This window comes from Notolabrus celidotus, chromosome 11, assembly GCF_009762535.1.
Source record: "Notolabrus celidotus isolate fNotCel1 chromosome 11, fNotCel1.pri, whole genome shotgun sequence".
Lineage (NCBI taxonomy): Eukaryota > Metazoa > Chordata > Actinopteri > Labriformes > Labridae > Notolabrus > Notolabrus celidotus.
Genome location: NC_048282.1, coordinates 34,666,270 through 34,690,061, shown reverse-complemented (window position 1 = coordinate 34,690,061; position 23,792 = coordinate 34,666,270). Strand labels below are relative to the sequence as shown.

The window sequence follows — 23,792 nt, the reverse complement described above, 5'->3', positions numbered from 1 at the left end:
CTGGAGTCCCTGAGCTCCCTTGTCTCGTAGGTTCCTCTGGATCTCTGCTGCTGTAGACATGCCAGACTCCAGCTGCTACAACTACTACTATTCGTCTCACCACTATCATCTCTCTCTCTCTCTCTTCATCTCCCTCTATTTCTCTCTCCAACATGGTCTCAGCAGATGTGTGTCTAACATGAGTCTGGTCCTGCTGGAGGTTTCTGCCTGTTATAGGAAGTTTGTCCTTGCCACTGTAACTTGCTAAATGCTGCAAAGTGCTCTGCTCATGGTGGATTAAGATGAGATCAGACTGAGTCCTGTCTGTAAGATGGGACTGGATCTTATCCGGTCTTGATGTTGGGTCTTTGTTAATAATAGAACATAGAGTACGGTCTAGACCTGCTCCGTTTGGAAAGAGTCTGAGGAGAACATTTGTTGTGATTGCATGTTATATAAATAAAGATTGATTGATGATATTGTTGGGTTAAAGGGTGTTTTCACATGCTTGATGCCCAAAAACCACCTCTGCATGACTGATATCTCACCTGTCAGCGGCGGTCCCAGCAGCACAGGTCCACACTCCACGATAGTGACCAGACCCACGGCTGAGGAGAACCTCTGAGCTCCCACCAGGTCCATCAGCGTCTCAAACAGCACCGCGCTCAGCCATCCAAAGGCAAAACCAAAGAAGATGGCGTACACCACGAACCCTGTGTAGTCCACCGACAGCGGCGCCAGAACATGGCACACGCCGTTATAGAGAACAGCAGCCGCGAAGAAGTACTGCACTCTGGGGCGGACCCACTTTGTGTTGGCCAGCATCCCCATGGAGGGCCGCGCGAACATGTCAACAAAGGCCAGAATCGAGAGCAGGAAGGCCGCTTTCTCTTTGCTGATGCCCATGCTCTTAGCGTAGTTAGAGAGGAAGACGAGAGGAGCGAAGAGGCCGAAGAACATGATGACGTTTCCGCTCAGGTACAGCAGGAAGCCGCGGTGTTTGAACAGCGTCAGGTCGATGAAGGAGTTGATGGTCTGCAGGACCGTCTTCTTCTGCTGAGGCTGCACCGCCTCCTTCACCTCCTTCACCTCGCCTGCCTCCGTGTCAGACTTGGCCGGTTGGGGTGTGGGTCCGAGGGGCCTCATGAGGGAGCCGGCCACGCAGCAGTTGAGCAGAAGTCCTCCGAGGATGAGGAAGCTGCCTCTCCAGCCGAACTCGTCGTACAGCCAGGAGTTCAGAGGAGCCAGCGTGGAGAGAAACACGGGGCTGCCTGCCATGGCGATGCCGTTGGCGATGGGCCGACGAATGTAGAAGTATTTACCGATCATAGTGAGGGCGGGGTTCAGGTTGAACGCTAGTCCCAAACCTGGAGGGACACAGAGGAGGGAGGAGAAAATGATGACACACAGCTTTTAATATTTTCTTATTCAACACGGGTTAAAACTCGACATTTAGAGGCACATTGAGAGATATGTACCGTTCGAGGAAGGCCGATACTGTCTTCTACTTTGATGCTCCTTTGTGTCATTAACCATCCTAGGATCTCATTTAAAGAACTTTCTGAGGATCTACATTTTCTCAAGATCAACCATATTTTGTGTTTTCCCATCACGTCTATTCTGAAGGATGCAAACAAGAATTTCAATTCAAAGTGTCTTATCTTCACATTTGTACACTTCTGCACAACACTTTACTAGACTTGGATATACCCTGTATGACATCTTTACGGCTCTTCTGTTGTCAGACCTTCCTTGATTATATCTTAAGTTTCTCAGCTGCTTCTTGACTGCAGGACACAATAGAAACTTCACTGCATGTGTGGTACATTAATGATGAACGCAGGTTAAAAAAACTGACCTCCAACCACTCCGATGCAGAAGTAGAGCTGCTCCACGGTGTTGCAGAAAGAGGCGGAGACCAGTCCTGTCCCCGCCAGAACACCCCCGACCATGATGATAGGTCGGCTCCCGAATTTGTTCACCAGGATGCTGCTGATCGGACCTGGAGGAGGAGGAGAGAGAAGGAGAGACTCAGTTGAGACAGAGAAACATCGACCTGTGAGGTAATGTACTTCTTTTGATCGATGGATGAAGCTTCAGAAAGTCTGACTCTTGAGAAAACAACAATTTAACTTGAATCAAACAAACAAAAATTTCATTCAAAGTCAAATCAGCACTAAATGGATCAATGGTTCGCCTTTTTTTGAAGCAAATATATCAATCTACTGGATCAAACTTCTGAATTGGAACAATATGATTTTCTTTAACCCATGACATTCAATCTAAATTCTCTTCTTCTGGGCGAAACAAGACATTTGAGGCTCAAAGAAGGTGAAGCAGCTTTTATTCAGCATCAAATCTTTAAATCAAATATTCAAAATATAAAGGATTGAATCATCTGTTAGATCTTTATCCACATGAAAAGTATTTATAACATTAAAAAGAGGCAAAGCTGAAACAGTGAGAGGAAGTTTGCTTGTGTAACTCATGATGTAGTTACATCAGACCGTCACTTCCACTCCTCACCAACAGGGGGAGCCGTGGTGGTAAGAATACAACACTAACCATGACTGATTGTGTAACAGCACCCTGTTGAATGAGTGTTACATGAAGGAAGAAGGGAGGAAAGAGGGGAGGGAAGAGGGAGGGAAGAATGAAAGGGTGAACAGGGTGAAGGAGACAGAAAGTCAGAGGGAGAGAAATGTAAACCAAGAGATTAAACGTGAGAAAAGAGAGGAATAAAGAAGAGGGATAGAGCGAAGAAGAGGAGATTAGAGGAGACAAGGAGGGAGGATGAAACAAGAGGAGGACAAAGAGCGAAGGAAGAGATGAGAGACATGAGAGGGAGGAGAAAAAAAGGGACAGAGAAGATGAGAAGAAGGTAGAGGAGGGGGATAAGACGTGAGGAGGGGAAGAATAGGCAACATTTAAAGGAGTCAAAAGAGAACAAAAGACTAAATAGAAGAACAGAGAATAGAAGAAGCAGAAAATAAGATAAGAAAGGGGGAAGAGGAGAGAGAAAAGGAAAGAGCAGAGGGGATGAGGCGTGAAATGAGATCTGGAGATGAAGAGAATAGGAGATGATAAAGATAATTAAGAAAGAGAAGAAATAGAACGATAAGTAGAGGATAAGAGAGGAGGCAAAGAAGAAAGCAGAAAACAGAAGAAAAGAATATATGATGAGGAAGAGAAGAGGAGAGAAAAGAGCAGAAGACATGAGAGAGATGTAGAGGGGAAAAGAAGGGAACAAGACAGAGGACAAGAGGAGGAGAAAAAGACATGTCTGAAATGACTGAAGAGGAGGACAAGAAAGGAGAGAAGAGAGGATAAGAAACAAGAACTGCTGAGAAAGAGGAGAGGAAACTGAGTGAGGAAAAGATGAGATGTGCAGAAAGAAGAGACAGAAGAGGAGAGTAGAAGAGAGGAAGGAAAAAGGAAAAGACAGCATATGAAGGGAAGAGAGTAAGAAGAGAAGAAAAGAAGGGAGGAGGGAGAGAGGAGTGAAGTGAAGGCGCTCCACGTGCCTGGGTCTGCGTGCCAGCCTCTCGATGAATGAGGCTTCACATGGACGGAGGCTGACACCGGCTCTGCTGGACTAAGTAAAGTCTGCAGCTTCTGAAGAGACACGGAGCGAGACACGGCACTGCACGAACGCCGGGAGTCACATGATCCAATCAGGGACTACATCTATCATCAATTAATCAATCAGGGGAATATATATATATATACTGATTATTCTCAGTTAAAGGGGATCTTAGAGTGTTTGACTTTGTTTTAATTTCACGGTGCAGCTCGTTGGTAAACTTTGTTATTTAAAACATGCCGTATAAACAAAGTGGATTCATTTGCAACACTTACAAAAATGCAACTAAACGGCACATTGATGATTTACGGTAAGGCTCAGACTAATTCTTGGAGTAAGAGCTCCAAGGCATGAAAAAACCACACTGCGTGTTGAGCCGCATTTTGTAATAACGGTGCATTTTGTAATAAACGTCCAAAATGTAATAACTTTTTCATTTCATTTTGTAATAAGCCACATTTTGTAATACATTTTGCCGCATTATGTAATAAGTTATTACATTTTGAGAAGATTATTACAAAATGCGTTGGGGCAGTTTATTACAAAATGCGGCTTTATTACAAAATGAAATGAAAAAGTTTTTACATTTTGGACGTTTATTACAAAATGCACCGTTATTACAAAATGCGGCTCAACACTGCGTAATCCTTCCTTCAAAACTCCAAAGTTCAACTTGTTGATTTGTGCTGACCAAAAATACACAGAGAATATCTTTTGATGCCAAAGCAAACTTTTTAAATTTGTTTTCCATTCACTAAGTAACTAAATGTGTCATCGTCCCAATACCCCCTGGATCCTGCGTCATACTTACCAAACATTATTATTATTATTATTTTTAAACATATTTATTGCTTTTATAAACATAGAAAATACAGACTTGACAACACAAAAAAAAGCAAAACTAAAAATAAAAGCTAAGCCCCTCCCCTCCCAAAAGGAAAAAAAAAACAAAAACAAGAAAGAGCACGTCTGTCGCAATAGCAGCCTTGATCACATTAAAACCTTATCTTAAGCAGTTCTTATTAGGAAAAAAAAAACCAAAAACGTGAAAAAACAAAGACACATATTCGCAGCAGGATGGTGCAGTTATGACACAGAATATTAATCTTTGCCACAAAGAAAGTTTAGCAAAGGGTCCCAAATCTTATTGAACACACTTCCTCTGTCTTCTTTGTGGAATCTCAGTCTCTCAAGATTCAGAGTGTTCGCCATTTCTCCCAGCCACAGATCAAAGGTGGGCACACAGTCCATCTTCCACACTCTTAGTATTAGCTTTTTTGCAACAACCATTCCAAACAAAACAGCTTTCTTCTCATACTTATCAGCAAAAGATAAGGAGCTTGTAGCTCCAAGGACGGCCACCAGTGGGTCAGGATTCCAACATTTTTCAAAAGCCTCAGACAAACAATAGATGTTTTTCCAATACACTGATAGTTTACTACATGACCAGAATGAGTGCGTTAAATGACCTATTGGGGATTGGCATCTATTCCAAACATTATTAAGTTTCTTTGTTCCTCAGTCAGGATGCTAACACGCAAAAGTCAGTCTTTGATTTTGTTTTAATTGCAATTGCGATTGTTTTCAAGGCGTCATGATGACATGTTCAACTTTGACTGTGATTTTATTTCATGTTTATGTTAGCAAAGACTCGAGATGTGCGCTCAGTCAACTTAACGATTAAATGTAATCACCCTTGCTAGTCTGCCAAACCAAAGTTACCAGTCAGGGGCGGCTGTGGCTCAGTGGGTAGAGTCGGTCGTCTAACAATCGGAAGGTTGGAGATTCGATCACAGCTCTGGCAGTCACATGCCGAAGTGTCCTTGAGCAAGACACTGGACCCCAAATTGCTCCCGCTGTTGTTCAGCAGTGTGTGAATGTGTACAAATGAGATCAGCTAATACTGATGGTTCCTTACACATCGAGCATTAGCAGCCTCCACCATCAGTGAGTGAATGGGTGTGAATGGGTGAATGCGACAAGTAGTGTAAAAGTGCTTTGAGTGGTCAGACAGACTCCATTTACCAGTTACACCAATTATTGAAATTTGTATTGATGGATACCGTGCAGTGCGGTTTGTCAGTGTTTTGATGTGATTAAAATTAGAATTTGAATCTGTTTTTCCTTTCATATGATTTTGATGAGTGTTTCTGGAACACTAAGGTATAGATGACAGAGACAGGTCCACAAAAAGTTAAAAGTTCCTGCTTATTCTGCTACTGTGAGAGCCGGGCCCTCTCTCACACACACACACATTCACACACACACACACACACACACACACACACACACACACACACACACACACACACACACACACACACAGCATGGTGGTTTTGCCCTTGAAACTTGGCAGCTGACCCAATGTCCGGGGGCGCTGAGTGCTCGAGCATTCACTCACGCACACACTAAATACCTCCCTCTCTCTCTCTCTCTCCCTCCCTCTCTCTCTCTCTGGACACCTAGTTTATGTGTTGTGTCTGTCACAGAGGGTCCACCTTCCTGGCACACAGCCTGTCACAGTGTGTTTCCATGTTGATGTCAAAGAAAGAATGTAAGAGGTGAGAACTCAGGTGCATACTGAGAACCGGAGCGTTCCTCTGGAGTTGTGAAGTAAACAAAAAGCAACGTGCACAAGGAGAGGAAAGACTGCTTCCACTCAACACTCACGCACACATAAATAAACCAGCAGTGACAGTCTTTGTTGCTGTTTGGCAAATCACAAAGAGGGCAGTGAGTAGTGTTCTCTCAGATATTATATAAACTATCCCCCCTCCTCTCCCTCCTTCATCATTTGCTCCCTTTCTCTCTGCAAACAGAGAGGAGCAAAAGAAAAGACCTGTCCTCCTCAGCTCTGCCTCCACAAGTGAGGAGAAATCGCACGTCAGGAGTGAGCCCGGCTGTGACGAGCTTTTCCTCTGTCTAATTTTAGGAAAGATGTTTTCCTTTTTTTTTCCTCCCTGCAGGATCCAAATGTTCTCTCCGTCTTCTCGTCCTTTTCTTTCTATATAACAATCAGTGCTCAGATTTGTGGCCCGCTGAAGGTGTAAGATTGAGAGGGGCAGCTGGGGATGAGTCAGTCCTCCCAGAAATAAAGCAGAATAGATGAGAGACAAGAGAAACAGCTGATTGGATTTAACCCAACACTTGAATGCATCACACTTTATCACCCGGCAGGTGAACCCCCCTCGTCTGGACGTAATCTCTTCCTGGCAACACGTTTGAAAGGAAGATTAATGACACCTGAGTTTGTACATTTATGCCGACACTATGACATGACATGTGCTGCTTATCAAACATCCTGATAGTCACCGCCATAAAATCACATTCGGCCTTGTCTCATCAGTTCAGCCTCGACTCTCCCTCTGAAGGTCTGCTGCGGTATCTGGCCCCAAGAAGTCAGCAGCAGATCCTTTAAGTCCTGGAAATTACAAGGTGGGGCCTCCGTGGATTGGACTTTGTTGTCCAGCACATCCCACAGATGCTTGTCTGGATTGAGCTCTGGGATCAGGAGACTAAGCACTCCTCCAGGCCACCTTCTTCCAACGCTTTACGGTCCAAATCTGATGCCCATGGTGAGGGCTTTTCTTCAGCTCATGTGACTCCTTTAGGGTCAGCATGGTTTCACTGCTGCTCCCTTTTAAATGCAGCATAGAAACAACTGATTGAAGAAGAAGTACTACACAAAATGACACCTTCAGCTCATGATTGACTGCTTCTGTTGTATTAGTTGAACCCAAACAACCCAGCAGCTAATGTTTGACAGCATTTAGCCTCTGTGGTGTCAGCCAGTAATTCAGGGCTTCTGGTGCAGCCGACAGATATGGTGATAATCTATGACGGTTATCCACGCCAAGACTGTTTTTCACACATCAGGGGGGCTGTGCTGATAGTCTGACAGCAACTTCAGACATATAAAGTTGTGATAATGAGGTCAATAAACGATCTCTACAAGCAGATTTAAAGACAAACTTGAATAAGAATCTTAAAATGTTGTTCAAAGACGCAGGGAAAGTTTTTGGATGCACCCGAGTCGAAGTTTTGGATGCTAAGGATCTTCTCCTGTCCCAAAAAATTCTGCAAATCATGTACTTCGGTCACTTTAAAAAGATAAGTTAATAGGATATAATTTAACACTGACCCGGGACTTCCACCAGATGTGTGTCCGGTCCGTCACATGAATCCAGGACAGCTGGATTCATGTGACCGGGAAACACAACGGAGCAGATCCAGTGGAAGTTAACACATTGACTAGGATAGAAACATATCAGATCTGGTGCCGGGACAGATCAGAGACGGACTGGACACGGATCTGGTGGAATTTGGCCCGAAAGGCTTCACAAAAGTGTCCTCGGGCGAGACACTGAACCGCAAAAAGAGATTATTAAGCTTTTTCCTTGCATTTAATAACATCGGACTTCCACCAGAGTCGGAAGGCCGCCAGAGCAGGACCGCCGGACAGCTGGAGTCATGTGACCAAGGTTTTCCCGCAGTAATCACTGAATCAAGGATTCTCCTCCTCCTCTCCTCATCCATGTTGTCTTTATGGTCCTCTGAAAACTTCTGACCTGTTGACTCCAGGCCTGGCTCCGAAAAAGAAGTCTTAGGTATCTGATCAGGAGGGCTCCAACCTGCCGGATCAGAGACGCAGCTGGAACGCAACGGAGCAGATCCAGTGGAAGTCAACACATTGACTAGAATAGAAACCTATCAGATCCGGTGCTGTGACGAATCAGAGACGGACTGGACACGGATCTGGTGGAATTTGGCCCTATAGGCTTCACTAAAGAATACTTAAGCAAAAGTACTCATGTTGCTCTGAATTGTGCCCTTCATAAAAGGAGTCACTGTCTGTGCTGTGTGGGTCGATGTTGCACACTGGAAGCATACTCTGATGTGTGTCCGTCTTCATGTGTTCAAATCTAAACCCTGATCTCTGAATGCTGAATCAACGTCCTGTTCTCTGGAGCTCTCATTACATTAAATCATTAGCTGTTCACTCATGCTGAACTCTCACACAGCCACACACAACTTTCATTCTTCAGGCTCTTTCACCTCCCACACACACACACAAGGGTCCCGTGGATCATAACTGTGATATCAGCACTCAGTGAGACCGGGAGCTGTGTTAACACAGAGTGACTAAAGGCTTTTATCCAACCTGACAGCGAGGAGATGGAGGAATTACAAAGTTAGGAAACATGTCTGTGTTTGTCATTCAGCCACACCTCTGGAATCAGGAGGATTACGCAAATTAGGAGCAAGTGATGGGCCAATTCTTAAAAATAACCCTCTCCTTCAGATTTTTTCCCAGGCTCTTAAAGGGGCAGTGTGTTTTTAGCAACATGTTACAGTGAGGTTTAAGATTACAGTGGACTGATAACAGCTCTTCTCATACTGCACTCAAAGGGACCAAAATAAATGTCCTCACTAAATTATTTAGGGAGCACAAACAAAGAGACTTTAGATTTTTCACACTTGTTTTGTTGTGTGGTTTTCTGCGTTTCCCTTCGCAGGCTGAGGGTAAATTCTCAGAAAAAGCACTCAGACAGTGACAGAATGATAAATGATACGCCTCTCACAAAACACAGAAGATATTCATTTCCAAATTAAAGTTCAATGAACACAAAGACACCGACAACATGAGCGCCGACTAGGAATGATAATGATTGTAATTAGGTCTGTCAGTGTTAATGTGTTAGTCGGTACGTGACATTAATGTGTTCATTTTATCAATCTTGTGCTATTTTGTCCTTTGTGGCACATCGTAGTTCAGCTGCTGCAGCTTCTTCCTGCTTCCTGCTTCCTGCTGCCACGAACGACACTTTCAAAAACTCCCAGACGCGTCAAAGTAAAACGCACTTTGCGTCAAACAGAAAGTACTCGAGTGAGTTTGAGCTACCAACTATGAGCTAAGCACTCAGGCGCAGCTAATCAGGCTGATGTCATCGAGCAACCGCATCACAGAAGCCAGCAGAGCTTTATTTGTGAGTGAGGGATTCACCGCAGACCTGTGAATGACACTAAACTGAAGCAGTTAGCCACAGAGCTTACTACATGAGCGGCAAAGTCAATTAGAAAGTCAACTTTAAAAAGGTTTAAAAATGCTAAATAATGGAATTTTAAACTTGATTTGAACATCTTTTTTATATATTTAATCTTTTAATGAATATCATAACGCAAACTCAAACACAGAGAGTTAGGATCCCTGATGTGGATATATCTACAATGTCTAATCATATATTCAAATACAAAGACACAACATTCAATATGATTAGGGTTGCAAAGGAGTGGAACATTTCCAGTAAATTTGCATGGGAAGTTAAACTGGGGAATTTTGGAAATATTCCAAATTGGAAACTTTTCATGGGAATTTGTGGGAATAACTGGGATTTGAGGGTAATTTAATGGAAAGGTATCATATCCAAACATAAATATTTGTATTGTTATAAGCAGATATCCATCCAAAATAGAAATCATGTGTGCATGTGATGGAGGAATGCACAGTGCATGTAGGGGGCGAGGTCTCTATAGCCCTGCAGTAAGCAGTGTGCTTTGTACATGTGATTGAGGAATAGCAGATATTCAAATGTACTTGATGAAATCTGGTTGCTTTAGTCAGGATTATGATAAAATATATTTTCCCCAACTATATTTAAGTTCCTTATTAAGAGCCAACATTCAGTTAATTAAATTCCTGGTTTATTCCCATGGAAAGTTTCCAACTTTGAAAATTCCCGGAATTTTGCAACCCTAAATATGATTAGAGTTAATGGGTAACAAATATTACATACTGTATTTCAACAGCTTTATATTTAATGGGGCAAAAATTATTGGTTATAATATATACAATTCTACTGCATAGTTTTAGATTTACACAAGGAAGCACAGAAGATAATAAAAAGAAGAATGACTAATTGATCAGGGCTTGAATTTATTAAGTCTAAACTTCTCCCCACTCTTCCTCAGATCTTTAAATCAAGGTAACTGAGTGTTTGATATTTTCTGTCTGCTTCTTTGTTGGAAATCAAATTCATATCTATCAGTCATCTTTAAATGTTTCCTGCTGTGTACCGTGCTGATCGATTTCCTGCAGAGCATGATGCAGCAGGTTTTTCTAGTTGCAGTTTGTTTACGCCTTCAAATTCATTACCAGACGTCCTTCCTGCTGAACATCCTGTCCAATCATAACCGCTTCACAGTATTAGTCAGCTGACAGCGACGTCACACAGCGCTGATCGAATTCAAACGTGTCTCAGGGTTTGTGGAAGTAGGTGTGTGTACGTGCGTTGCCTCATGTGCAGAGAGCGACTGATATGGTTATGGACATTTATGCCCCAGTTAAGCCAATAATTCCTCGCTCGTACGACAGAACAAGCAGGCACGAGGCGGCGGTACCTGCTGATCTGGGCGAGTTGTGAAAGAAGAAAAAGGAAAACTTTGAAAATCAAGAAAAAAAGAAACTACTCTAACATCTGGCTGCTGTTACGTAATGTCACTCCTCCTCCCTCAGCAGTTTCCCCTCCTAAACGAAGAAACCTGCTGAGTAAGGCTGAAGGTTGGCACGCAGCCCTAAAGAGGACGGCGAGTAAAAAGAGAGAACAGAGGGTTTTTAGAGGTTTTAAGATTTAAAGTGGCAGAGAGTAAACCGAGATGATGGTTTTCTGAATGTGGGAGGCACTGAGGGGAGACAAGCAGAGGAAGAGAGAGAGAGAGAGGTTGAATGAGGTAAAAGCTTCCTTTGTGCTTTGACACAGAAAAGGAGAAACCTGATGTGAAACCTTACCTAATCCCAAACTGGATCAGGAGTCGGTCTTTTTCTTCAATCCTGCTTTTTTCATGCAAATAGACGGGCCGTTGTTGAAGCAGTGCAAATAAACCGGCCTCTTTCAAACGACGTTAAAAGCACAACTAGTTATTTAGGTCAAGCAGCGCTGCAGAAACCGGCCTTAAGCGTGAGACCCTCTGCTGAGGCCGTGGATGGATGCTCCACTATGTGCCTAAATCAAACACAGTGCCAGTACAGTCAGCCTTGACACGGACACCTCTGCAGCCAGGCTGTGTTTACGCCTTCAGCTACAGCATCCAGTAAAAGCTGTGAAACTGATGATTTGGTCTGTATTCATCGACTTCCCTCTCTTGTTCATATTCGGCATCTTTAGCTGGATAACAGTAGAAATGATATCAGCGCTTGCTTTCCCTCCAGCATGCCGTGTTAGTCAAGCTGTGACTGAAGGGAAGGATGAAGAGCTGATGGAGAGCGGGAGAGAAGGCCTGATGTTTGCTTTTGTTGCGCTTCACTGAAGGGTGAACGATGGCCACAGATATGATGAGCCTGACTGTAAATACCGAAACACTCCTCCAGCTGTCCTATTGTGTGCACTGCCACACAATAGGTCAGCCTTTTTGAATAGCAATACATCCCCGAAGTATACTCAATATTTTATCTGATTGCTGTGTCATCCTTTTCCATAAATGTAGCTAGCTCCTGTGTCTGAGAGAGTCAGACACGGGGGAGAGAGGAGGGATGACAAGAGACCAAGAGATGGAGTTGAACCAGACACTTCAAGGGCTGAGCCTCTGCAGATCTGAGGTGTGATTTTTAACCTCAGGGCTGAACCGGCACCTCTACCAGAAACCAGTGGCGGCTGATCAACAGAGGGCAAAAGAGGAACAGCAGACCTTCACTGAATGAGATTCTTGCACCTTCATTGACTTTCATTAAAAGTTGTTCATGCACACACACTCACTCCTCTTAAACGCAAGAGATAGGAGTTTCATGAAGTCAGATTTACGTCCCGCTTTTCCCAGCAGCTCTAGCTCGAACTTTCCCTCACAACAACAACGATGGTGGACAACAGCAGCTTGTCTCCTCACCCGAACACTGCTTTGCCTTGGAATCCATTAGTCTTTTTTATTTTCAGGACAATGGCGGAAACGCGTTTGGTTTGTGTTTTTGATCACGCCAACCTCGCCCCTGACGTAAGCGGTTTGCAGTTCTAGATCAGCCAAGAGTTGGAGCCACTCTGGAACCGCAAACCGGTTCTCAATTGACTGCAATTAACGCAGCAGTTTCGAAGATAATAAAGTTACGATTTTAGCACAATGAGAGGCACAGCTGACTTGATTGACAGGCGGGAAAACTGTAGCTGTTGGCGAGGAGGTTCAAAGCCCGCCTCTTTACCTCACATTAGCTTAGGTTGTGTTCAGCTTTTCCAATATGGCTCCCGCCGACGATCGGCTTCAAAACAGACCGGTGACGTCATGGATGCTACGTCCAATTATTCTAGAGTCTATGGGTTTAACCTTCCAAGAACCTACCTCTATTCCAAAGTTTAGTCTACTAAGAGCTTTATAAAATCCAGCCGTTTCACCTGGAACTCACCCGGCCAGCAGGGCTTTAAAAATAGTCTGTTCAACCTCTGATGACCTCCTTGTCTCCTGAGAGCTCTCAGAGGAACTACACCACACTTAACGGATGATGTTTTGGTTGATCGATTGCTCTGATGAGTCACCGTGTCAGGCTGCTTTCCTGTGGCCGAGCTTCTCTGCTCCTTCTTTCGTGTTCTCACAGCTGAAAGAGTTCTGAAGGGGAATACAACTTCCATTGTTTGAGATCCACCCACTGACAGTCACGTGAAATGTGTTAGACGTTTGTTTTGTGATGTTGTTGGCATATGTAACATTTTTTACATGCCATGCAGAAACAACTGTTGTAAGTCGACATGAGCCGACACAAAGTGGAAACACCCGATCTGCTCGAGCCAGTACAGTGCCAATCAGCTTTTTGGAGAGCCTCCAACAGGAACTACAACACACCTTAGACTGTCCAGACAAATCAGAGATTACAGGCGGAGGTTCAGGGATCTGTTTCCGGACAAGGCTGGATTAGCTGCTGATATAAGGCCCAAAAAAAGCCCATGTCTGCTGTTTGTAAGGTTAAATACAGTCTGAGCATTCGGCATGGATTAGGGTTGAAGAAGCTTATTTGACTCCTCTGAGACATACATAAATAAACAGATTATTCTGCCGGTCTGTGTCCTCAAAGTTAAACATGTCGGGGGGGGGGGGAAATGGAGGAGTAAATAACGAGCACATCACTCACCTCCAGCATACATGACAGCCAGCATGATGGAGGAGATCCAGGAGACCTGGCTGGGCGTAGCATTGAAGATGACCTCGATCTCCTTGAAGAAGACTGTGATGGATTTGGGGAAGGCGTAGGAGAAGCCGATGGAGATGAAGGCTCCTACCACCACCGCCCAGCCCCAACCACCTTCAGGAGGAGTGTACCCCACAGGCCCACCTACCGCTGGAGGCATGTCTGCTCACAGGGAGGACGAAGACGAAGATGAAGTAGAAGTAGGAGGAGGAGGAGACAAAGTTCCTGGAGGAGAGCTGGGAAGAAAGCTGGAGCAGCACCTGTGTGAAGGAGCAGGGGAGAGAGAGAGGGTTAGAATCAATACAAGGAGGAGGAAGGAGAGGAAGGTTGATAAGCAAGTTATATATTTATACAGAATGATAAGCTAGACAATGAGAGCTGCAGAGATCAGGTCTGTTATTCTTCAACACGAGCATTTGCTTTTGTCAGCCTAAACTCCTTTGGTGTTTTCAAGAGGCTGCAGGAAGGACGAAAACAGAACTCTGCCTATGTGAATGCAAACAACAGGATTTTGCACCCCAACTTTTTCTGGTCTTTTTCCTCCCAGCCTCCAAGTAAAGTCGAGCGAGTTAATATTTAAATGCAGCAGATAAAAGTCAGGAAATTTCAGCCCAAGCGTGTGGGCAGGGATGATGACGTGTGTATCATGTGACTAGTGAACGACTGGTGCAATCTTTAAAAGCTTCATACTCTATTCTGCTCGTTTGTTGATCCTGAAAATAACATGACATCATGTAAACATTACATGGTGACTGCTGCAGCATCCTGCCTCCTGAGACCCGCTCCCCTCTTCCGTCTGACAGTGAAAACTCTGCGCTGAGTTTTGGAGATTTTCAGAGGCACACTGTCCTGAAATGTTCTTCAAATTGAATGCAAAAGGCTTTTTAGACACGCAGAGTTCAAAACACTGACGTGAATGATGACTCTTTTGTACTCCCAGTTTGCAGTGACTGAGTTACGCTGAGCCAGCATGCACAAAACAAACCACCTGACTGATCGGGCTGGTGGCCAGAAGTGGAAAATGTCCATCACAATTCCCCCGAAGCCTGAGGATGCATGCTCAATGACTTGTCATGTCTGATCAGTCAGCTTAGCATCACACGAGACACAGAAGAGCTTCAAGTCCTGATTAACAGGCTGAAACATGAGAATCTCTACCTTTAACAGTCTATCAATGAATCAAAATGTATTTTCTGTAACTGTTTAAGCTCATCTTCTACTCTCCTTCCGTCTTCCTGTAATTGTTGCAAGAAAGGAAATACCTGCAGGTGTTGACGGGCATTCCAAGCAGCTCGAGAAACCTTTTTTCAATTCATGGAAATCCAGAAGTAGAAAGACAGCCTTGCATTTTGGTCGCTGCAAATTGAATGTTTGCAGAAAAAGAGTTGATGCAAGCTGCAAGCCAAAAGATCCAACGGCCCCTGAAGAGCTCTAACTCAACCGATGACTGAGCCAGCGCGACCTCATCTCACATCCCGCTCCTGCACGCAAGCTGCGAACTAAACCGACTGTTTACAGCTGATCTGACGGCAGCACAGGGTTAAATATTTCAGTGACACACAGACACATTCGGGGTGGCAAAGACAGCTGTTATTCTCAGGGCTTGCTTAATGAACGCATTCATCTAAATATCCTCCTTTTCATTCAGGCGGCACATAACAGGGCTATTTATGGCCGGCTCTGACATCAACTCAGCCACTGTTTGGGACGGTTACCTTAAATGGACTCCTGGATGAAGATACACAGACCACGCAGGCACTTCACATTAAATATGCATCACCGTCTGAGAAAAAAGCTAAGTAATCCTGGCCTGTGAGTGAGGACAAAATAAATCAGACTTTTTCACACAGCAGTAAAAAAGAGTGAGTTTTATCAGATACTGTGCAGCCGTAGTGTCCTCAACACAAAGAGACACCTCAGCTATCCTTGTACTGACTAATGAACAGCCAGGTGTCAAGCTCCCCTACATGGCATTAAGCCTGGATCATGCTGTAAACAACCATGTCCGTGCAATCATTACACAGGCAGCTTGTTATAGTGACTGGTTTACTCAGAGCGCCGATCACACGGAGTCAGGGCTGCTCCGGCTGCACAGAGCTTTCACTTCTGTCTGTTCACACAAGTATTTCCTGTCTCTTCACCACAGAGAAGAGCAGTGTTTGAGACCAGCTACAAGGACTGTTGGCATTGGGTTTCAGTCTTGACACACGTTCTGAGTACAGCCAGTCAGATGTGGGATCATAATAAATGTGCACCTACATAACAGTTTAAAAGTACTGCTTCCTTAAAAAACTATCAGGAAATATCTAACAATACAAATTAGAGTTTCACCTTTATCTTGATCAAAGCATTCCTAAGATACATGTTGCAAAATAATACAATAAATCAGATCAATCTTATGTGCCTTGTGGAAGGAGGTCCGGGTGTAACTTACAGACTTTAAAGTGTTTAAGAACCATCAGATGAAGCTCAAGCTGGATACCTGTAATATTATGTTTTATCCATTAAGCTACATTTACTTTTATCATTATTATTTTCTTTAATTTCATTCTTGTTTTTATTTGTTTTAATTGTTTTTAGTAGTTACTCTTTTACACAGCGGTTACTTTAATTACTTCTTAAATTCATTGCTAAGTCTTGCTAATTCAATGTCTCCCTGTCTTGATTTGTTCATTGTTGTTGTTGTTTTTTATGGAATTTTTGTTTTGACACGTGCTTTATAAATAAACATTATTATTATTATTATTATTATTATTATTATTATGATAAGTAGTAGTAGTAGCAGCAGTATTATAATAATAATAATATTGTAAGTATAATTTATTATTATTATTATTAGAAGTATTATATTATTATTAATATATTAGGATTATATATATTATTATTTATTATTAATAATATTATATTATAACTATGTTGTTTTGTTGATAAGTATTATTATTACTGTTATTATTACTATAAGTAATATAAGTATTAGAATTACTATTATTATCATTATTATTATTTTTATCATCATTATTATTTTTAACAAGCGACCAATTTTTGTCTTGGATTTAAGATGGACATTTATTATTATCATCATTTTTATATTTAGATTATTTTGGGGGCCAATTCAGCAGGAGAATGTGCTTTTTGTTTTGAATCTAAGATGGACAAACACTGTTTAAAAAACATGTGACGCCACAGATAGACATAGAAACTGTGAGTACATTATAAAGCAGAAAAGCATTTACTCTTATATATTAGTTTATTTATTACTTATATTATAATCACAATACTGAAGAATTTCTCATACAGGCGTTAGTCATTTTCCTTAATCTAACTGTTTCTCTCATGCTGACTAAATCTCTAATTTTCCCCAAGCATTGTTTTCTTCATTATGATGTAAAACATGTGCAGACACAAGTACGTTTATAACAGGCCCGCATCAGCCAACATGTAAATAAATGTCTGTATGCAAAACAATTCAAACATGGCTGCCAGTAACAGTCACGACTATGAGAGTCATCTGATGAGTAAACAGAGTGGCATGATCTGTTGTTTTGCATGTTACTGCTGATCTTACAGTTATTTCCTTACCGCTCTGCAGTCTCACTTCATGTCTGAACACAATGAAGATCAACCTTTAGAATCCACCCTGCACGAAGAGATGACTTTGATTGGAAACCTTTTTGATATTTTGGCACAGAAATGACCAACGGGTGCCATGAGAGTTGGAGTCGGTCCAGCAGATCACGCCGGCTGACAACTGTGATTAAGACTACTGTAGCTGCGACATAACCTGTAAAGGCAACTGCTTGTTTCTGCAAGTGAGAGACTCAGATTGTTATTTTAAGTGTTTGAAAAGTGACATTATGCCTCTGATTAATGTGGGGACTTAAGAACCAGTTCTAATCTGGAATGGGTACAAATGGATTCAAAACTGGTTTTTGCTTCCTTAAGTTACAGATCTACTTGGATGTTAATTCGGGTAAGCCTGTAGTGTCACTCAGGTGTGATTAAATGGATTAGAGTTGATACATGGGCTTCACTTCCACCTTCACGAGACTACAGAGGCTCATGAGGAAGAGTAGTAATTCAAGACAGAGTGAGAAGACGCCATTGTTGGTTTCACTCTGCAGTGGGGCACATTCAGCCTTTTTCCCTCAAGTGAAAGATCTGTGCAATGTGCATTTGTCACAAGTCCTCATATGGCAGCCAAAGTGATCCAGGTCAGTAGACGTCTGACTAAAAGCAACAAGTGCAGACAAGGTTAGCGAGAATGACTTAGAAACAACAAACCCGATGACGTCCCGTATGAGTCAGCAAGTACTCAGGAACTTCTCACTTCCTCAGAACCCGTCTCACTGTCGGAGTCAGTTACAGTGACCTCCTTTTAGCAAACAGCCAGCTGACCAACACTCGGCTCCAGACCTCAACATGAACCCAAACAGCCATAAATCATAAAACTGACTTTGAAATGGACAGTGGACCGGGTTACTGTAAGTCCGTCCTGATCAGGTCACACTCGACACGTGATTACAGCTCCAACATTTCTCAGATAATTCTCAACTGTCTCAATAATCTTCTGAATTCTCAAACAGTTCTCTGGTTTCTGTCCTCCTGGACTTCTTTGGGTCATGGACAATGGAAGATGACCATCTTTGGCTTTGGGCTTTGAACACCTCAGTATGATCTGTAGCTGTTTAATACCGTCAGTTATATACAATGTGTCGTGAAGGAAAATTTGATTCAGGGGAAAAAAAATGTTTTTGGCATTATTTTTGACGTGGAAAACGTTCAAGTTTTTTTAATAATTCAACGATAATTGATCGTTAACATTTCCAAAGATCGATCACGGAAAATACTTGAAATTTACATCCCTAATTTAAAGATATTTACCTTGTTTATTTTAATATTTAATACTTTAATTTGGGAATTGTTCACTTTCCACTTCTCTATACACCTTAAACATGAAAAGGGATGACTCTGTTTACAAAGAAATATAAGAGAAAAAATATAGATATTGCAACTGTCCATATCTGAGAACTGAAATAAAATAATAGTTATTTAAATTTTGAGTTCAATCCAGTATTCTTGAAAAACGTGAGTGAATCGTATCGTGAACCAAAAATCAGGATTCAAATCGAATCGTGGGTTGAGGGTATCCTTACATCCCTACAAATAAAACATACAAATCTTGTTTCTTTTCAGGTTCAGACAGCTGAAGAAAGCCAAAGTGAAACCTTCATGTAAACTCAGCATTTACAGCGAAACTGAGACTCAGCAGACACAGATCAACAGGCGTGACTCTGGGGATGTTATGAACTTGAAAAGAATGTTGGCACTTACTCTGCATACACTTCTGAAGGGGTACAACTTACATTCCTTCCAGTCTGAATACATGGTCACTTCTCTAGTCCCTAGCTATACTGTAAACAAATCAGAATGCCCAAAAAAGTCGCCTCTTTTCCAAGAAGCATACATTGTTGTAGCTGGAGCTAATGGGCTTTGGGATTGATGTTATCTAAGTCAGGAGATTATAAATCAAAAACCCTCCAACTGTAACTCGACACTGAATCAAGTCCAGGAATGGAACTCCATCCAAAGAATCTGATGTCCAAAGGGATTTCTTCATTTCTGTCTTAGATTCCACATGAGTAACTTACCCGCTAAGAAACTTTGAAGGGCGGTGATTAAATCCACACGAATGTCACACCCCTGGAACACTACAGCCCAATACGGAGAGTAAATTATGTGTAACGACAGGTCACCAGGCGGCCAGAGAGAGAGAGATACCGACAAACACTCGCTGGGCCTCTCATGTTGCTCTCAGAGTGGTTTGCCTTATCCCCCGTTCCTCCAATGAGCTCACTCTCTCTCACACACACACAGTCTCACACGTCTGTGCAAACACTCATTCATTTTCCTCTGTGGCTGTCACTAAACCATTCATCTGTTCCTCTCAGACTTTCATTAAAGAGGAGAACATGAAGCCGAATGTGATCAGAACTCTTTGAATCATATCTTCTGATAAAAACAAGTCCCACGGTTCATCTGTGACCAGATGTTTACTAATCACGGGGTCCTGACCTCTGCTGCAGCCCAACCTTCCTGTGCTGAGGAATGTGATGACTGCGGGAGTATAATGTTTAAACCGACCCTCCTTTAGTCGTGACATTAACAATGCAGGAGAAAGCTGCATGACCACATTACAAAATCACGCCTTTGCAAAGGTGCTTTGTAGGTTTTAGTTAGAGTACTCGTTTATTCGTTAGCGTTTTCTCTCTTCCAGGGCGGAGGATGTGGCATCCATGATTTCCAAAGAGAATGTCAAATTCTGATCCATCCCAAAATCTCAAGCCAAAATACTATTCGATGACCACTGGCATTTATTCTGCGATTATACGTATTCGAGCTCTCTGACAGAAGGTTTGAAACGTCAAGTTGAGACAACAGGGACTAACACAACATTTGTAGTGCTTCAGGTGTAGACAGTAAAAGTAAACTCTCCACGACACACCTGTCCCGTTAATGGTCCATTTGTGTGGCAGTCACATTAACAAGCACCGGGATGAGGTGCTGCTAGTAGTGGTCTGTCTCAACCTTTATGTTTACATTTTACAGCCAAAATTGTACTTTTAAAATTAGATAATATTGGCATTAAAGGTGACATATCACGCTTTTTTCATCAATATATATTGGTCTAAGAGGTCCCCAAAACATGTCTTTAAAGTTTATGCTCAAAAAAACACTTTGAAATCAGATTTTGGTCTGCCTGAAAAACCCTCTTCTTCAGTCCTCCTCAGAACACTCTGTTTTCCCTCTGACCACGCCCCCTCAGGAAGTGGATGTGCCTCGGCTCTCCGGCACGTTGATCTAATGTTTACATCTTGGCTGAATATACACGGCTGCTCAGAGATCACGTTACTTCAACCCTCTGAATCTGATCCAGAATCTGATCCTGACGGAGAGGCGCCTGTAGCAGGACCTTTCTGAAGGATTGGTCACAGATTTAGTGTTTCTTGTTGTTTTATTTGTCAGTATGTAGACGTGTGTCTTGCTACACAGCTACAGCTACGAACATGTAGCTATGTAGCTATGCTAACTAGCGCTAGCACTTATCCATGATAAATAAAAATCATCCACTAGATCTTCAAATCTGCAGACGTGGGGAGTAAAACCGACCTTTGTGTTTATTAAGACAGCCTACAACTAGCATGCCTCCCTCCTAAGCTCCTTGTTAGCACACATTTGTGCAGGTAATGAAAAACGGAGGAGGGGATTCAGTATTATTTTATACAGTCTATGGGCTGAAGCTCTGAGTCCGTGACAGACCGGATATTGTTGTTACGTAACAAAAACACGGAAGTCTGAAACGGCTCGTTTCAGCACACATTTACAGAAAGGTGGAGAAATCAGAACAGGGGCAGAATGGATTTTTTTTCGGGGGGTTTGTAGACATGCCAGGGACACATATTTCAGGTAGAGAACCATTAAAAAGTCCATTTTGCATGATATGTCACCTTTAACTATTCGATTTTTCACAAGTGTAATCCATATAACAAAACCGGACAGTTTTCAACTTTGCCTCAGTCCACCATAAACCAGCTCGTGTCCAAAAAAGTCACCAGCATTTTTGTATCCTGGTCATATGTAGTTTCCTCTTTGCAGGGTAATAATTTAACCTGCATTTGCAGATCTAGCATCAAATTGTGGTTACATTTGCAAACCATCAAAATCTGCTTTTATCAACATTTTACAACTGTGTGTTAGAATTGGGGTTGTATGATAAATAAGTCCAGGATAATGTATGGTTAGCAGGTTGTTATGGAAAAAGGAATCCTGACAGGGTGACACAAGATAGCTCTTTCTTGCTGTTATGTTACAGTTAAGTATAAGTTAACTGTGGAAAAAAAATAAGTGACTTCTTCCATTTTTAAACCATAAACCAACAAACAAATTTAAAAAATGTTTGTTGTAGCCAAAGACTTTTACCAAGCAGGAGAGAAAATAGAAAAGTATTAAACTTCAGGACAACTACATTTTAGAAAAGACTCATGAGTACAGCAAGACAATATGCGCTAAAATAAACAATATGCATTGTTTTTTCTACTGATGGGCTGTACTAGTTGTCAATCGGATCAAAAACGGAGTTAATTATAAAATAAAATCAAAAACAGGATGCTTGATGAAACCACAATATTCTAGTTCCTGCTCACCACCCACCCACACAGCGTTGAAAGCACTCTCTTGATAACTCGTTTTTAGGCCACAGACTGAAATAGGGCAAACACACATTTGCAGAGCGGCAGATGTTTGGTCCAGTTTTTGTGTGATTTGTTGTATTTGACGGGACAGATCAGGTAGATGATAACAGGCAGGGTTTGGTAATAACTATAGTTATGATGCTGAAAATGAAGTTAATGATTGTTTTTAATATTTGGGGCCGAAAATTGAACTTTGAGTGGATCCTAATGCAACGTGTTCCTGTAGTGTTGATGACGACATCTTGGAGCTTACAAGAACGTACAAAAAACATCTCCTTCTCGGTCGACTTGATGTAGATCAGAATATGATCAAATATTTTCTATACAGCATGTTTGGCTGTCTGTGCTTCAGAGCAACTAAATACTACAAAGATAAAGACGGCAGCCTAAAAAATAACAAAGGTGGGTGAAACATCTGGTTCAAATAGTCGTCTTTTGATCAAACTAGTTCCACTTCAGGAAGCTTTTTGGTTCTTTTATTATTTCCTGTTTCAAAAAGAACGGGCAGAAATCTCACAAAGGACCCAAACTCAAGACTCATGATTTTTGAATGTTTGAATATTGGTTCACTTATTAAAAATCGAAGAGTTAATGTGAATATTATCTCATTTTAAAAAGTACTGTTTTTCATAGTTTTCACCGGTGCCTGGTTGTAATACGGTATTCCTGCCAGATGGTGGCTACAGAGCGTCTTGCTAACCGCATCAAGTATCAAACGGTAGGAGAGGAACGCTAACTGCATTAATAGGGATAGAAGAAGAAAAATATAAGTGACAGTTGCTGGAAACACATGTGAAGTACTGTGAGATTCTGAAACTGAGAAAGTGCCGAGATTATAAACATACACGCCACGCTGCTGCGTCACAGAAACACAGACCTGAAGGTCGAGACTGTGCCCGCTACTAGCAGCACCTCATCCCGGTGCTGGTTAACGCGACTGCTACACAAATGGACCGATAATGGGACAGGTGGGACGTAGAGTGTTTCCCTTTTCTGTCTTCCCCAATAGACGATCAGGAATAATCACAGAATAAATGCCAGTGGTTATTGAATAGTATTTTGGCTTGAAATGCCCATCCCTAATCTGAACTGCACTCAGTATTCTCAAGGAGTTGGAGCATCGAATACTCAAATTAAAAAGACAAATTCAGCCCCAAAATCCTTCCATATAAGAACACTGCTGGACTCAGCAGTTTGCTGTGGGGCTGAAATATCAATCCATGTGTGCAGCTCTAATTTAAACCTCTACAAACGCAGCCTCTTCCCCGAAAGCCTCTGCAGATTGCCGTTGAGTACTGACACCTTCACCCCGCTCACAGCTCCAATGTCCTTCTCACTTTCCACCCCGATGACCTCCACGTGTTTCATGTATGTTGATGCCTATACGATAAATATACACGCTGGTTTTTGGCGGTCGTCCAGAACCGAATTTAAAGATGGAACTCATGACTCTTTGGTTCGTATTTAACTCGGGTGAAAGCATGTATCAGTACACGTGCAGCGCTGTGACGGTCACCTCAGTGGATTGGAGTCTTAAACCTTCACTGACAGCGAGGACAGAGTTTCAGAGTCGTTTTAACTTCACCTCCGAGTCACAGAGGCTATGGAGGGAGACAGGACAGAGGTAGGAGGTTATACTGCTGCAGCATGCAGTGTCAGTAGCATACTCCAGTTCTCTCTACAAAGGAAGATGACTTGAAGTGTTTGGAACTACAACAATAAGTCAAATTTCAGCAAAACTGTGAAAATGTTGAGTTACTATCAAACAAGACGACTAAAAACAGCTCAGTTTGAGAACACTCGCTTCCAGGAAATCAAA

At 42.4% G+C, this 23,792-nt stretch overlaps 1 protein-coding gene across 1 annotated transcript in view; it reads right to left on the bottom strand.

The window, feature by feature from the left end:
- The window catches only part of LOC117821336 (monocarboxylate transporter 1-like), a 38,544-nt gene that overhangs the window by 1,639 nt on the left and 13,113 nt on the right, over window positions 1-23,792 (bottom strand). Inside the window, exons 2-4 of the mRNA XM_034695532.1 lie at window positions 13,668-13,984; window positions 1,838-1,981; window positions 528-1,346 (exon numbers count right to left, since the gene is read on the bottom strand). Coding sequence (XP_034551423.1) covers window positions 528-1,346; window positions 1,838-1,981; window positions 13,668-13,884 — 1,180 coding nt within the window. The 5' untranslated portion in view covers window positions 13,885-13,984. The remainder of the gene's footprint in view (window positions 1-527; window positions 1,347-1,837; window positions 1,982-13,667; window positions 13,985-23,792) is intronic.